The sequence below is a fragment of the Elephantulus edwardii genome, unplaced genomic scaffold (genome assembly GCF_000299155.1).
Source record: "Elephantulus edwardii isolate Elephantulus edwardi_28Jun2011 unplaced genomic scaffold, EleEdw1.0 scaffold00227, whole genome shotgun sequence".
Lineage (NCBI taxonomy): Eukaryota > Metazoa > Chordata > Mammalia > Macroscelidea > Macroscelididae > Elephantulus > Elephantulus edwardii.
The window spans coordinates 2,325,816-2,338,576 of record NW_006399977.1 but is presented as its reverse complement, the minus strand read 5'-3'; the positions used below and the strand labels follow the sequence as shown (position 1 = coordinate 2,338,576).

General features: G+C 37.3%; 1 protein-coding gene and 1 pseudogene across 1 annotated transcript in view; one reads left to right on the top strand and one right to left on the bottom strand.

Moving 5' to 3' along the window:
• The window catches only part of MCOLN2 (mucolipin 2), a 125,167-nt gene that overhangs the window by 23,058 nt on the left and 89,348 nt on the right, over positions 1 to 12,761 (top strand). Inside the window, exons 2-4 of the mRNA XM_006898378.1 lie at positions 765 to 905; positions 996 to 1,155; positions 11,561 to 11,734. Of these exons, the coding sequence (XP_006898440.1) occupies positions 765 to 905; positions 996 to 1,155; positions 11,561 to 11,734 (475 nt within the window). The remainder of the gene's footprint in view (positions 1 to 764; positions 906 to 995; positions 1,156 to 11,560; positions 11,735 to 12,761) is intronic.
• Positions 3,930 to 8,408, bottom strand: LOC102856945 (annotated as a pseudogene).

Below are 12,761 nucleotides of genomic sequence, written 5' to 3'. Positions count from 1 at the left end.
TTACCATTAACTTCTTTTTTTATTGGTCAATGAGTGTGTTTTATTCTCTCAATATTTCAAACTCATACTTTAGTTTTAGTAAAAACTGTACCTTGAAATTTCCATTGATTCTTGATCATATGCTACTTCCTGAAATGTTTCATGTGGACCAATTGTTTTAGTATAGTGACTCTGTGTGTTCCTTCTGTCTTCTTTTTTTTTCCCTTCTGTCTTCTTTTGATGCTTCCGGGATCATTCAGTATTTTGCCCACAGGTCAGTCTGTCCTGATCCCTTCATTGTCTGTTATGAATGTCTAATAAACCTCAGTTTATTTCTCTTGGTAAAAAAAAATTGTCCATAGAATCCTTCAGTATTGCAACTCAAGATTTCAGGGTTTTTCTTCATTTCTTCCAGTTTGAGAAATGCTGTGTTTCCTCTCTTCCTTTTTGGCTTTCTAACTCCAGCTTTTTGCACATTTTGTTGTAATATTTTGCTCCTTCTTCTTAACATTTTTGAAATCTTCTGTTAGCTGTAATAAATTTTTGTTACTTTACATCTAGAATATCATGAAAATGTTCTATTTAAATTTTATTTACATACAAGTGCACACACACATTCACAAACTTTCTTGTCATATTTCAGGTACGTGTGAGTGATAGGCATTAGGATGTGTGAATCAATGAATCTTATGAATAAGAGAATCAGATTTCTATAATATTTGAGACTGGCCATTTTTTTTTTTTACCACATGAAGATGTTTCATGCTTTATTCTGTATATATCAGACTTGCACCCCTGGTCACTGTGGTTGTCAAGGTGGCCATTTTTAACAAGATGGATGAATGTGTGGAAAGGCAGGTCGTAGATGATCCTAAATATAAAGGAAAGAAGTTCACTGATGGACAAGTTTTTGTTTGTGAGATTGGGTAAAACATGTGAATGGAAAAGTACTATTGTGGAAATTTTCCATCAAAAGCTTTCTCTTATATTTAAAAAATATTGATCTTCTGTTGCAGAAATCCAGGGGCCCATCTTGATTCTGAAATGAAAGAAGAACGCCTGAAGGAAGACTTGAAGTTTTACTTCATGAACCCTTGTGAAAAATACCGAGCCAGACACCAGATTCCATGGAAACTGGGTTTGCAGATTTTGAAGATACTCATGGTCACCACACAGGTAATGCATTTTATCAATTTATTTGGTTTTTCTCTTACCCTAACATAAACATGTTCTCAAAATACTGCATAGTGCCACTGCTGTAAAGCAGGACTGACATCGGAGTTGGGGAGAATCTAAGAGGCGATAAATCATGTACACTGAATTGAAACAGATAGTGGAAAGAACTGTTTAGGAGGAATATATGATTAGGTATTATTGTCATGACAAGAGCCTGGAATGAAAGCTGCATAGTGGAGTGGACTGGGGGGGGGAGGGGAATATTGTATAACAATGATATTTATTTATTTATTTTCCTTTTCAAAGAGAAAAGTGAACTAGGGGGTGATGTAGGCAGGGAGGAATGTATACAACAATGAATGAATGGAAATCCAAAGGCTCTGTAAACTTTCATTAAAATAAAAAAAAAATTCTCAAAAAAAGAAAAAAATGTTCTCAAAAGTCATACCACTTGATTTTTTTCCTTCAGGGTTGGCAGTCAGGTTTATAAGACTATAAAATTATGTTGGCTCTAGAGGGGAGATGTAGGTTAAAGTTCAGTTTAGATGAGAACTTTGTTTTAGTAAAGAGTCATGGGATCATCCCTCCATGGATTCTGCAAGTGCTGTGTAAATGCTTGCGTAAATTTAAGTGGCACTTTTCTATATCTGAGTGAGGGACATATGCAGTCAAAAGTTGCTCTACTCACCATGGTTCATGTCCTTAAAATCTCTCATCTTTATTCAAATATGGTTTGAAAAGTCTGAAGTTTTACATAAACAAAGTAAAAGAAGACTCTGGGAGATGCACAAGATGAAAGCAAACAATGGCAAATACTATTAAATACACAGACTTGCAACAATAATTACAAAACCCAATTTATAGGTGTATACATAGAGAGATAGGCAATAGAAATATGTAGAGTGGTGTATGGCAGTGCATACGTGAGAGAGAGGGGTGTGTGTGTGTGTGTTTGGCAGAGTATATTTATACACACATATTTGTATGTGCTGGAAATACAACCATGTATATGGAATGTCACATGGAGGACAATGGTATGAAAATTCATACCCATAACTGAGTATTATGAGAGACTGAATCACTAGGCTTGGAGCCTGAGGTCCACAGTCAACTGAAATAATATAACCCACAAAGAAAATATTCTACATTCTATGCTGGTGGTCTTAAAAATTTGTGATTGACCATTTAAGCTGCAAGTATTGACTTCTCTCTGTCCAGAACAAATAAAAACAAAGAAAATCAAAGACTTAAAGAAGCAGTTAATCCCAAGGATCAATAGACCATGTAAACCACAGCTCCCACTAGCCTGAAATCAGAAGAACTAAAGGGTTCTAAACCACTCTGCTTGGCTTCACAGTAGAAGGTTCTGGACATAGCAGCAGAAACATGTAGAACAACATTCAAAATCACAAATAAGATCAGACTTAGTTACTTCATTGAAACTTGTGAAACTCCAGAGATTGATCCTTCAGCATCCTGAAACCTGGAGATGACCACCCTCCACCCTCCGGAGAGTGTACTGTACCATATAATAGGCCTGTGAAGTGAACAGTAACACCCACAAGTAACAGACTTCTCAGACTAGTCAACCACAGGAGTCCAAAAAAGGCAGTGTTGCCTAAAAACAAGGGTTGGAAAGCAAGAAAGGGCAGGAAAGAAGAATGATTGGAAACAGAAAGCCCAAGAAAAAGTAGGAAAAATACTGTTCCACTGAGAAGATTTAAATGAATGTTTCAAAGTAATACATTCCTGAATAGGAAGCTAATATCCTCTACAAACTATCACCAAAATGACCATGAAATATTGACAGAAAAGCAAATCTGTGGGCTTTTTAAATATGAAATGTTTTATATTTAAATTCATGTTGTTCTTGGTAATAATACATGCCCAAAGAAAATCAAAAGCTGGAAAAGCGGTTATCCTTCTTGAGTGGACAGTTACAAGAATCAAATACTTTCTGAAATGACCACATTTCAACTTATCGTGAATTATTCTGAACTTGCCATAAGATGCAGTCCAAGTTGGAAGAGAAGAAATAGGGGAAATATTCCTTCTTCCTGGAGGGATTAAACTCTCCAGAATCTGAATGGTAAATAAACATAACCTATTGAAGAGTTGCAGGTGAAACAAAATTAATATAGTCAATTTCAACTCATACTAAGCTGACTTAATTTGTTCATTAAGTTGTTTGGTGTCATTCTCCTAAATCAAGTATATTTAACTCGTCTTCTGGCTCATCCAAATCTTCTCCAGTGAACAGATTTTCATCAACAGGAATAGTGTCAATGACTTCTTTGCCTGTTCCTTCCCTTTGTTACCCTCTGCCAATTTTCTTTGCCCATTTTCAGCACTGCTTCCAGAAGCTTCATTTAATTGGTTTTCATCTTTTTTTAATGTGTGTGTGCTGAATCTTTCAAGACTGTCAACAGTAACACCTGTCTCATCTACATCTCTTGGAATGTACAGGCTTAAATCGATGTCACTTACACTCAGAATCATCTCCATCATCACCACCTGCTCCCTGCATGTAATGGGTATCATCTGCTTCCTCATCCTCATTATTACCCAGTTCTGGATTAAATTCAAACACCTCATGACCACTGATCACTAGTGCTTCCCCTGCTTTGAAGTCTGCTTTTCTTCTTTTCATATCTTACTCAAGTTTATTAATATTTTATTGGGTTTTCCTCTTCCCTCCCCCCCCCCATGCAAGAAAAGATTCTAGAGTGGTTTTGGTAACATTGGGACCTAAGACCAAACATATTTGTGTGTTTTTAATTTTTTTTCTTTCCTGCTTCACCATGCTTCTTGTTCACTGCTTCTTCCAGTTTTGTCTCATCTGAGAGAGCTGGAATAAGGATGACAGAAAAAGAATTGACACCTTTAAGCTGTGGTTTTGAAGAACAGCAGTGAACATCCCATGGACGGCCAAGAGAACAAACAGATCTTGGAGAGGGTGCAGCAGGAGTGCTCTCTAGAGGAACGGATGATGAGGCTTCACCTCACATACTTTGGACATGTTGCTAAAAGGCTCTCTCTATTCCTTGGAGAAGGACATGATGTTGGGAAAGGGTCGAGGGGTCGGTGAAGGAGAAGATGACCCTCAATCAGGTGGATTGACATGGTGACTGGTGCAGTGGGCTCTAGTGTGTCAGAAAGTGTTAGGATGGCACAGGATAGAAAAGGGTTCAGATCTTTTGTTCACAGTGTCCCTGTGAGTCATGCTCTACCTAATGGGACCTAACAACAGCAACAATGGTTTCTCCATGGTATCTTTTCCAAGTTCTTCATCTCTTGCATCAATGTTAACACTTCATTTTTCTCATTTTCTTCTCCTACACCACAGCTCAAAGACATCAGTTATCCTTCTTTGCATAGTGAATAAAACATAAATAGACGTTCTTCCGGTATGCTGCTTTCAGCCAGGATCCATCTAACATCAGCAATGATATCCCTGGTGCTATGACTTCTTCTAAACCTATCTTGAACTTCTGGAAGTTCTTTGTCTATGTACTGATCTAGCCAATTTCTATCTTGGACTTCTGGATGTTCTTTGTCTATGTACTGATCTAGCCAATTTGGGATGATCGCCAACAATATTTTGCTTGCGTATCATAGTAATGATACTGTTTGATCATTTCTACCATCTGTTGGATCACCTTTGTTGAGAATGGGAACAAATATGGATCTCTTCCAGTGAGCCAGCCAGGCAGCTGTCTTCCAAATTTCCTGGCAGATACTAGGAATATGTGGAGAGCTGCGTCTGCTAATTGAAATATCTCAGTTGGTATCCCATTGATTCCTGGGCCTTATTTTTTGCCAATGTCTTCAGTACTACTTGAACTTCTTCTTTCATTACCATTGACTCTTGATCATGTGGTATTTCCAGAAATATTTCAGTGTTGAACAATTCCTTTTGGCCCAGTAACTCTGTATTCTTTCCCTCTTTTTTAATACTTTCTGAATCACTTAAGGTTTCACCCATAGCATCCCTCAGTATTGCAACTTGAAGCTTGAATTTGTTTTTCAGTTCTTTCAGATTAGTGCTTAGTTTCCCTGCTTGACTACACTAATAATTTCACTTATAAAATATATATATTCAGGCATTGATAATTTGCTTTTTGTGTGAGTATATAATCTTTTCACCAAAAAAAACTGGGTGAGATTAAACTTTTCTTTTCCTGCAACATCATTCTAGTAAGTTGTACTATTCGAGGGATTGCTAAGTGGTGCAGATATCTTAAATACCTTTCCCTTCCTTCAAGTCCCACTTTCTCCTCCCCCTCCTCTTTTTCTGTCTACATTAGTAGTCATGCTCATATCTAACAGAATGGTTGGGTTTCTTCCCCCTCAAGAGTAATGGGACAAACCCACTCTTATTTAAACATTTTCTCTCTGCATTCTGCTGCAATTCATAATCTTGAGGGAGCTATCTATGTTCTTTTACTAGTTCTACTGTTTTCCTCCCAGATTCTTGTATGGTATCTTATTTTACCAGGTACAGAATATTTTCTCCTACACTGATTTCATAACCAGGTCTTAAGTTCACAGTCTTTGCCTGTCTATCCTTAACAAGTAATTCTTTTTCTGTCTTATATCATATTGTCAGCAAATGGAAAGTTTAGCCTGTGGGATAAATATGCAGTTTGCTGTCAATTGTTTTTGAAATAGAAAATAATTTGGTTAATGTCATTATCTCCATGTTTTTGCTCTGCAAGGAGTACTTAGTTCTTTCATAACACAGATACTTCATGGTTTCCTCCCCTTGTTTTCCTTTTTATTAGGAGATGCTGTGAAAAATAAGCCTTTACTTAAGTCTGGGTCATACATGTAGATCATACCTTAGGAGGAGTGGAATGTATGAAATTATTTTTGTCCCAGATACCAGATGAGGATTATTCTAACCAGTATCAGGACTCCATATTCTCTTCATCCCCAAAAGTGAGCTCATGTTCTTTAGTTTAAATAAGACAATGGCTTAAAACATCTGAAAATTGTTTACCACTTTCTTAGTAAATCTTCCCATTTCAAACTTAGATATTTTGATGTTTTTTAGCTTGTTGTTGTTGTTATGTGCCATCGAGTCGCTTGCGACTCATAGTGACCCTGTGTACAACAGCCCTAAACTCCGCTCTGTCCTGTGCCAATCGCACTGTCTCCGACATTCCCATCCCGATTATCGCAGTCACTGAATCAATCCACCTCACAGAGGGCCTTCCCCTCCTGCGCTGTCCCTCCACCCTCCCAAGCATGATGTCCTTCTCCAAGGACCAGTCTCTCCTCACAACATGTCCAGAGTATGTTAGACAGAGGCTCAGAATCCTTGCCTCCAAGGAGCCACCGGTTTAACCCTTTCCAGGACAAATCTCTTTGTTTTCCTAGCAGTCCATGGTATTCTCAATACTCTTCTCCAGCACCACAGCTCAAAGGCATCAATTCTCCTTCTATCCTCCTTGGTCATTGTCCAACTCTCTGATGCATGACAAGTGATTGCAAAGACCATGGCCTGTATCAGACGCACCTTAGTCTCCAGAGAGACACCATTGATCTTCAGTACTTTGGAGAGGTCCCTAACAGCAGACTTTCCCATGGCAATGTGCCTTTTAATTTCCTGGCTGCTGGTGCCAAGACTGTTGACTATGGGGCCAAGCAAACTAAAGCTGTGTACAATCACAGTCTTTTCACCATCAATCCTGATGGCTTAAGTTTTAAATTCTCAAATCTTCAGCTGTTTATGGGAGAAGTGGATCTAATATCCCTTGTAAGGTTAAGTTGACAGCATTCCAACTGAAGTAACAGTGTGGGTGCCAGTATGGTTTCAGATCTTGGCTTCCATACGTGCTAACTATTCAAACTTTAGTTACTTGACTTTAGTTAAAAATGTATAAAATGATGAATCTGCTGCAAATGACCCCTTTTAAAATGCTAAAGAGCAAGGATGTCTATTTAAAGATGACCTTGCACCTGGCCCAAGCCATGGTATTTTCAGTTGCTTCATATCATGTCAGTGTTGGACAATGAATAAGGAAGAACAAAGAAGAATTTATGCCCTTGAATTGTGGTACAATATGAAATACACTATGGACTGTCCCCAAGGAACAACAGTTCTGTTCTGGAGGAAGGACAACGAGAGTGCTCCTCAGAAGCAAGGGTGGTAAGATTTCAATAGCTTGGATGTGTTATCAGGAAGGACCAGTTCCTGGAGAAAGATAGTGTGCTTAGAAAAAAATATGAAGACCTTTAGTGAGATGATTGACACAGGGTAGGGAACATTGAGTTTGAGGTCAGCAGAGATTATGAGGATGGTAAAAGATAGGGCAGGCTTTCAGTCTGTGGTGCACAGGATTGTGCTACGAGTGCTCAGAAGCATCTAATGACAATAACATTCATCAGTTGATTCAGCATTTGATTCTAACATAGTGATATGCACTGGTCCTGTTCCCAAATATATGAAACAGAAAGATAAAATGAAAAGAAAAATCCTGTTCTTTTGGAGCTCAGCATTATCCACTTTGAAGGGTTTGGAGAAATTAAATAATAATTAGAAACTTTTTAGCTCGGTGCCTATACTCAATCATAAAGATTATTATTGCCCACCAGCACGTCCTAGCTTGGGACAGAGTAAGCATTCAGCAGAATTTAATTAAAGATCTTATTTTGCATTTGTACATGCCAATTTTTCAAATTTATATGCCTACATTTTTAACAAAACAGAAATGAGCATCAGTATTTTAGTTCCTTTCAGAAAGGACTTTGAACTTCTCTGGCATCTCCTGCAGGTACCTTTGATAGATATCACATGCTTCGAAGAACATTTAGCCTTCTTTTGCTTGACTTTCAACACAGGTTGGATAATGTGAGGCTTTATTGGTTATTTTCCTTTTAAGAACTATGTTTTAAAATTGCTCAATCCCTTGATTTGGCATTCGAGGAATGTGACATGGGGAGCTTCAATGCTAACCAGTGGCACCTGTATACATTCTCAGACAGTAGTTCCCTTTTATACAGCTGGAAAACTGGCATACAAATTCTATAAGAATAGTCCTAAAGAGAAATATTTCTGCAGAAAGAATTTGTAATTACATCATAATGAAGACAAGTTTAGAATTTTATCTGGTTACCAGTCTAGTTGGTGACTTGGAAGCAATAGATGTTATGTGCTCTTGTAACATATAGCGGCCTTTTATGTACAAGCGCTGAGAGCCCTGCTCCATCTTGGGCAATTTAATGGTCTCTGACTTGCCTACCGCCATTACCCCACTCATCTCATCCAGGGTCTGTCTTTCTTGTGCAGTCCCTCCAATCTTCCAAGCATGATATCTTTCTCCAAAGATTGGTTCCTCCTGCCAGTATGTCCAAAGTATGTGAGATGGAGCTTCAAAATTCTCAAGAAGAAATTTAGTTTCACCCTCTTCAGGACAGACCTGTTCTCTTGACGGCCCATGGCATGTTCAGTATTCTTCTCCAGTGCCACAACTCAAAGGCATTGATTCTTTTTTTTCTTTCTTGATGTTGATCTTCTAACCATATTGAAGGCTATAGTTTTTGACCTTTGGCAGCAAACACCTCAGATCCTCTTCAGTTTCAGCATGCAACGTTGTGTAATCTGCATATTGGAGGTTGTTGATGAGTCTTCTTCCTCCAATCCTGATACCACATTCCTCCTTATAAACTCCATCCTCCCAGATGATCTGTTCCTCATATAGATTGGAAAAGTATGAAGATGGATGCATCCCTGGTGTACACCATTCCTGATCTTGAAACGTGCAGTGTTTCCTTGCTGTGATCTGATGATCACTGCTTCCTGGCCCAAGTATAGGTTTCGCATGAGCACCATCAAATATTCCGAGATTTTCATTCTTCTCAAGGTTACCCACAATTTGTTGTGATCTATACAGTCAAATGCCTTTTTCAGTGAAGCACAGATAGATATTATTTTGGTACTCTCTGTTTTCAGCTAAGATCATCAAATATTGGCTATAATATCCCTAGTGCCATGGCCCCTTCTAAACCCAGCCTGCACATCTGGCAGTTCTCTGTTGATGTGCTGTTCCAGTCATTTTTTTAAAAAATAATCTTCAGCAGGATCTTGCTTGCATGTGATACTAGAGATATTGTCCGATAATTTCCACACTCTGTTGGATCACCTTTTTTTTGGAATGAGAATAAATAGGAATCTCTTTCAGTCAACACAAATTTTGCTGTTCTTAGGTGCCATCAAATTAGTTTTGATGGATAGCAACTATGCTTGTATGTTGAAATCATGCAACAAATGAAATGATGCCTGGTTTTGAACCATCCATCCTCACAGCCATTTCTATGTTTGAGCCCATAACTTCGGCCACAATATCAACTTATTTTATGGAGAGTTTTCTTCTTTTTCATGGACTTTCTTCTTTACTGAGCATGCTGTCCTTCTTTAGGGACTGGTTCCTCCTGATAACATGTTCAGTGTACTTAAAGTCTCACTACTGTCACTTTGAAGGAAAAGTCTGACTGCACTTCTTCCAAGACAGATATATTCCCTCTTCTGACTGTTCAGTGTTTTTTAATAGCATCATGACTTGAATGTATTGGTTCTGCCATCTTCTTCATTAAATGTTTAACTTTCATGTTTATATATGAGGTGATTGAAAAGAATCAGCAACAAGAAAATTTTTGTCAGATAGAATTATTTCACTCTTCTGAACATAGATATTCCATGTGACCTAGCTATTGTGCTGCTAGGAATATACCCCAAGAAAATTAGAACTGAGACACAAACAGATTTTTACACCAGGATTCATCACAGCATTAATCACAATTGAAACAACATGAGAACATCCCAGATGTACAGCCACAATCAAATTAATTGAGAAATTATAGTATATTCACATAATGGAATACTACGGAGCAGTCAGGAACAATGATTTTGAAAACTGCTAAATAACTTAGAGACTGAAAACATTATGCTGAGTTAACTGACTCTATCTCATATGAACAAATACTGTAAAGACCATTGTTGTAGAAACAGAAAAAGAACAGATAGAACATGTATGAGAGGCAGAGGGGTGAGCATGGGTGGGGGATAAACCTTGAGGTTGCACAAGCTTATGGGTGAAAGGGGGGCAGGTAAAGGAAACTGCAAAGATCCAGTGGAGATCTGGAAATACAGGGTAATTTACCTGGGCAGAGTTCAATAGTAATGAATGTTAAAAGATATAAAGAATGGGAATGATTGCATGAAATACAATGTGAATTAATAATAGTGTGAAACACAATGCATACAAACTTTGTAAGAAAATCAATATAAAATAAAAATTATAAAAGAAAAAAATTATTTCACTCCTGGTGAGAAGAGTCCTTTTATGTTTCACCTTATGTCAGGCTGCCATGTGAAAAAAGCAGTTTAGTCACTAGCAGGTGATGCTTGGTGACAATGAATGGTTTTGACAGTGAGTTCTCCTTTCGTGTCCTTTGTCAACTGTTAAGTTGATGCAACTGATACCTTGGAGGTGGGAACTCTTCTTACTTGTAAATCTTGTGAATTTCTGCAGGGCTGGATTATTTGAATTATTTTGATAGCTGTTATCTCCTAGTGAGAGTAATCCTATGTGATCACTCTTCATAAACATTCTTAAAAATTACTTGCAAACATAACTGTAATATTTTTAGAAAAGTAGTTATAATATCCAAATGTCAAGTCAAAGAAATGTCAATTATTGCTTTATGGATTATATGAATTTTCAAAACCATTAATTTGAAAACCCAAATATGAGGGAAAAATGCTTTTAAGTTTAACTGAGTTCTTCCTCTTTTTTCTTCCCTTTAAATAAGGCCCAGAAAAAGTCTTAGTTATTGGATCAGTAATTTTTGCAAAGATTTTTTTTCTTGTCAGTTGCTGATGGATTTAATGAGGCCATTAGGTGTGTGTTTTGGCATTGATCCTTGCTACGAATCAAAGAAGTGAGACTTTTTGAGAAAGCAGAAGTCAGAGGGTAGAAGGGAGGGTGAAGGATTGGGAAATGTTCAAAGGAGACTTGAAAAGATGGGGAGATAATAGACATAGGGCAGTGGTATCTAATTATATAAAATATAATGCGTATGAATGACTGTATGAAGTACAAGGTACATGAATGAAATAGAATGTATATGAGTGAGTGTATAAAACACAAAGTACATGGAGGAAACAGGATGTTTATTATTAATTATAGATAAACCAATTTTTAGGTTTTTTTAAGAAAAAGCCCAAAGAAGTGAAATTTTTCTTTCTGGTGTTTATAGGTAAGAATTATTCAAATTGAGTGGGAGTAAAGGGCAAAAGTGCAAGAGAAGTAAAAACATGTAGTGATATTTATGGGGATAAGGCATCTGCCTTCCCTTTTAAGTGTTAAATGAATACATTTCCATTTCATTTTCTTTTCAGCTTGTTCGCTTTGGCTTAAGTAACCAGTTGGTGGTTGCTTTCAAAGCAGATACCACTGTTGCCTTTAAGCACTTGTTTTTGAGAGGGTATTCTGGTACAGATGAAGATGACTACAGCTGCAGTGTGTACACTCAGGCAGACACCTATGAGAGCATCTTTTTTGCAATTAATCAGGCAAGTGTTCAACTGAAAATGATCTATATTTTGAGATATGTTGACTAGGTCTTCTTGTCTTGGGGAAAAAATTCTTATATTGAGATATTCTCAAATAATCTGCCAAAATTATTTATTGTTATTTTTGTAATTACATTTTCATCCTAAATCCCATTTAAAGTTTTTAGTTAAGATACACATTATATATTATATGTTTTTATATGTATATATGTATATATGTATATACATACACACACACACACTTTTTTTTTAACCTGCTAGGCTACTTAGAAGCTTTGGTGGCACAGTCTTTAGGGTGTTGCACTGCTTACCCAAAGGTTAGACTGCTCTGGTGGTTCTAATCCACCAAGGGCTCCTTGGGAGAAAGATGGGCAATCACGTGATTTTACAGCTTCTAAAAACCCAGTGGCAGATCATTTATGAGTCAGTCTGACTCAGTGATAATGAATTTGAGGGCTTTTGTTCATGCTTACTATCTTTATGTATTAACTTTATCTTAAACCAAATAGCCCAGAGTAGATTTATAATTTTGAAAGGTTTTTTATTTTGAGTTGCCAAATTTAAGATTCTATAGTCTCTATTTTACTATTTTATCATTAATTGATTGAATACCAATTGAAGAAATCTGGAGGAGAAACACTTGGCCAACTTACTGGAAAGAAATTTATATTTGTTCCCATTCCAAAGAAAGTGACCCGACAGAGTGCAGAAATTATTGCACAATATCATTGATATCATATGCAAGCAAGTTTCTGCTGAAGATTATTCAAAAATAACTGGAACAGCACATCATCAGGAGTTTAGAAGAGGTAGTGGTACTATGGATATTATAGCTAATGGTAGATGGATCTTGGCTGAAAGCAGGGAGTACCAGAGAAATGTCTGTCTGTGTTTCACTGACTATGCAAACTGACTATAACAAACTGTGGCTAACTCTGAAAAGAATGGGAATCCCAGAACACTTGATTGTGTTTATATGAAACCTATACTTGGATCAGGAGGCAGTTGTCAGAACAGAGCAAGGAAA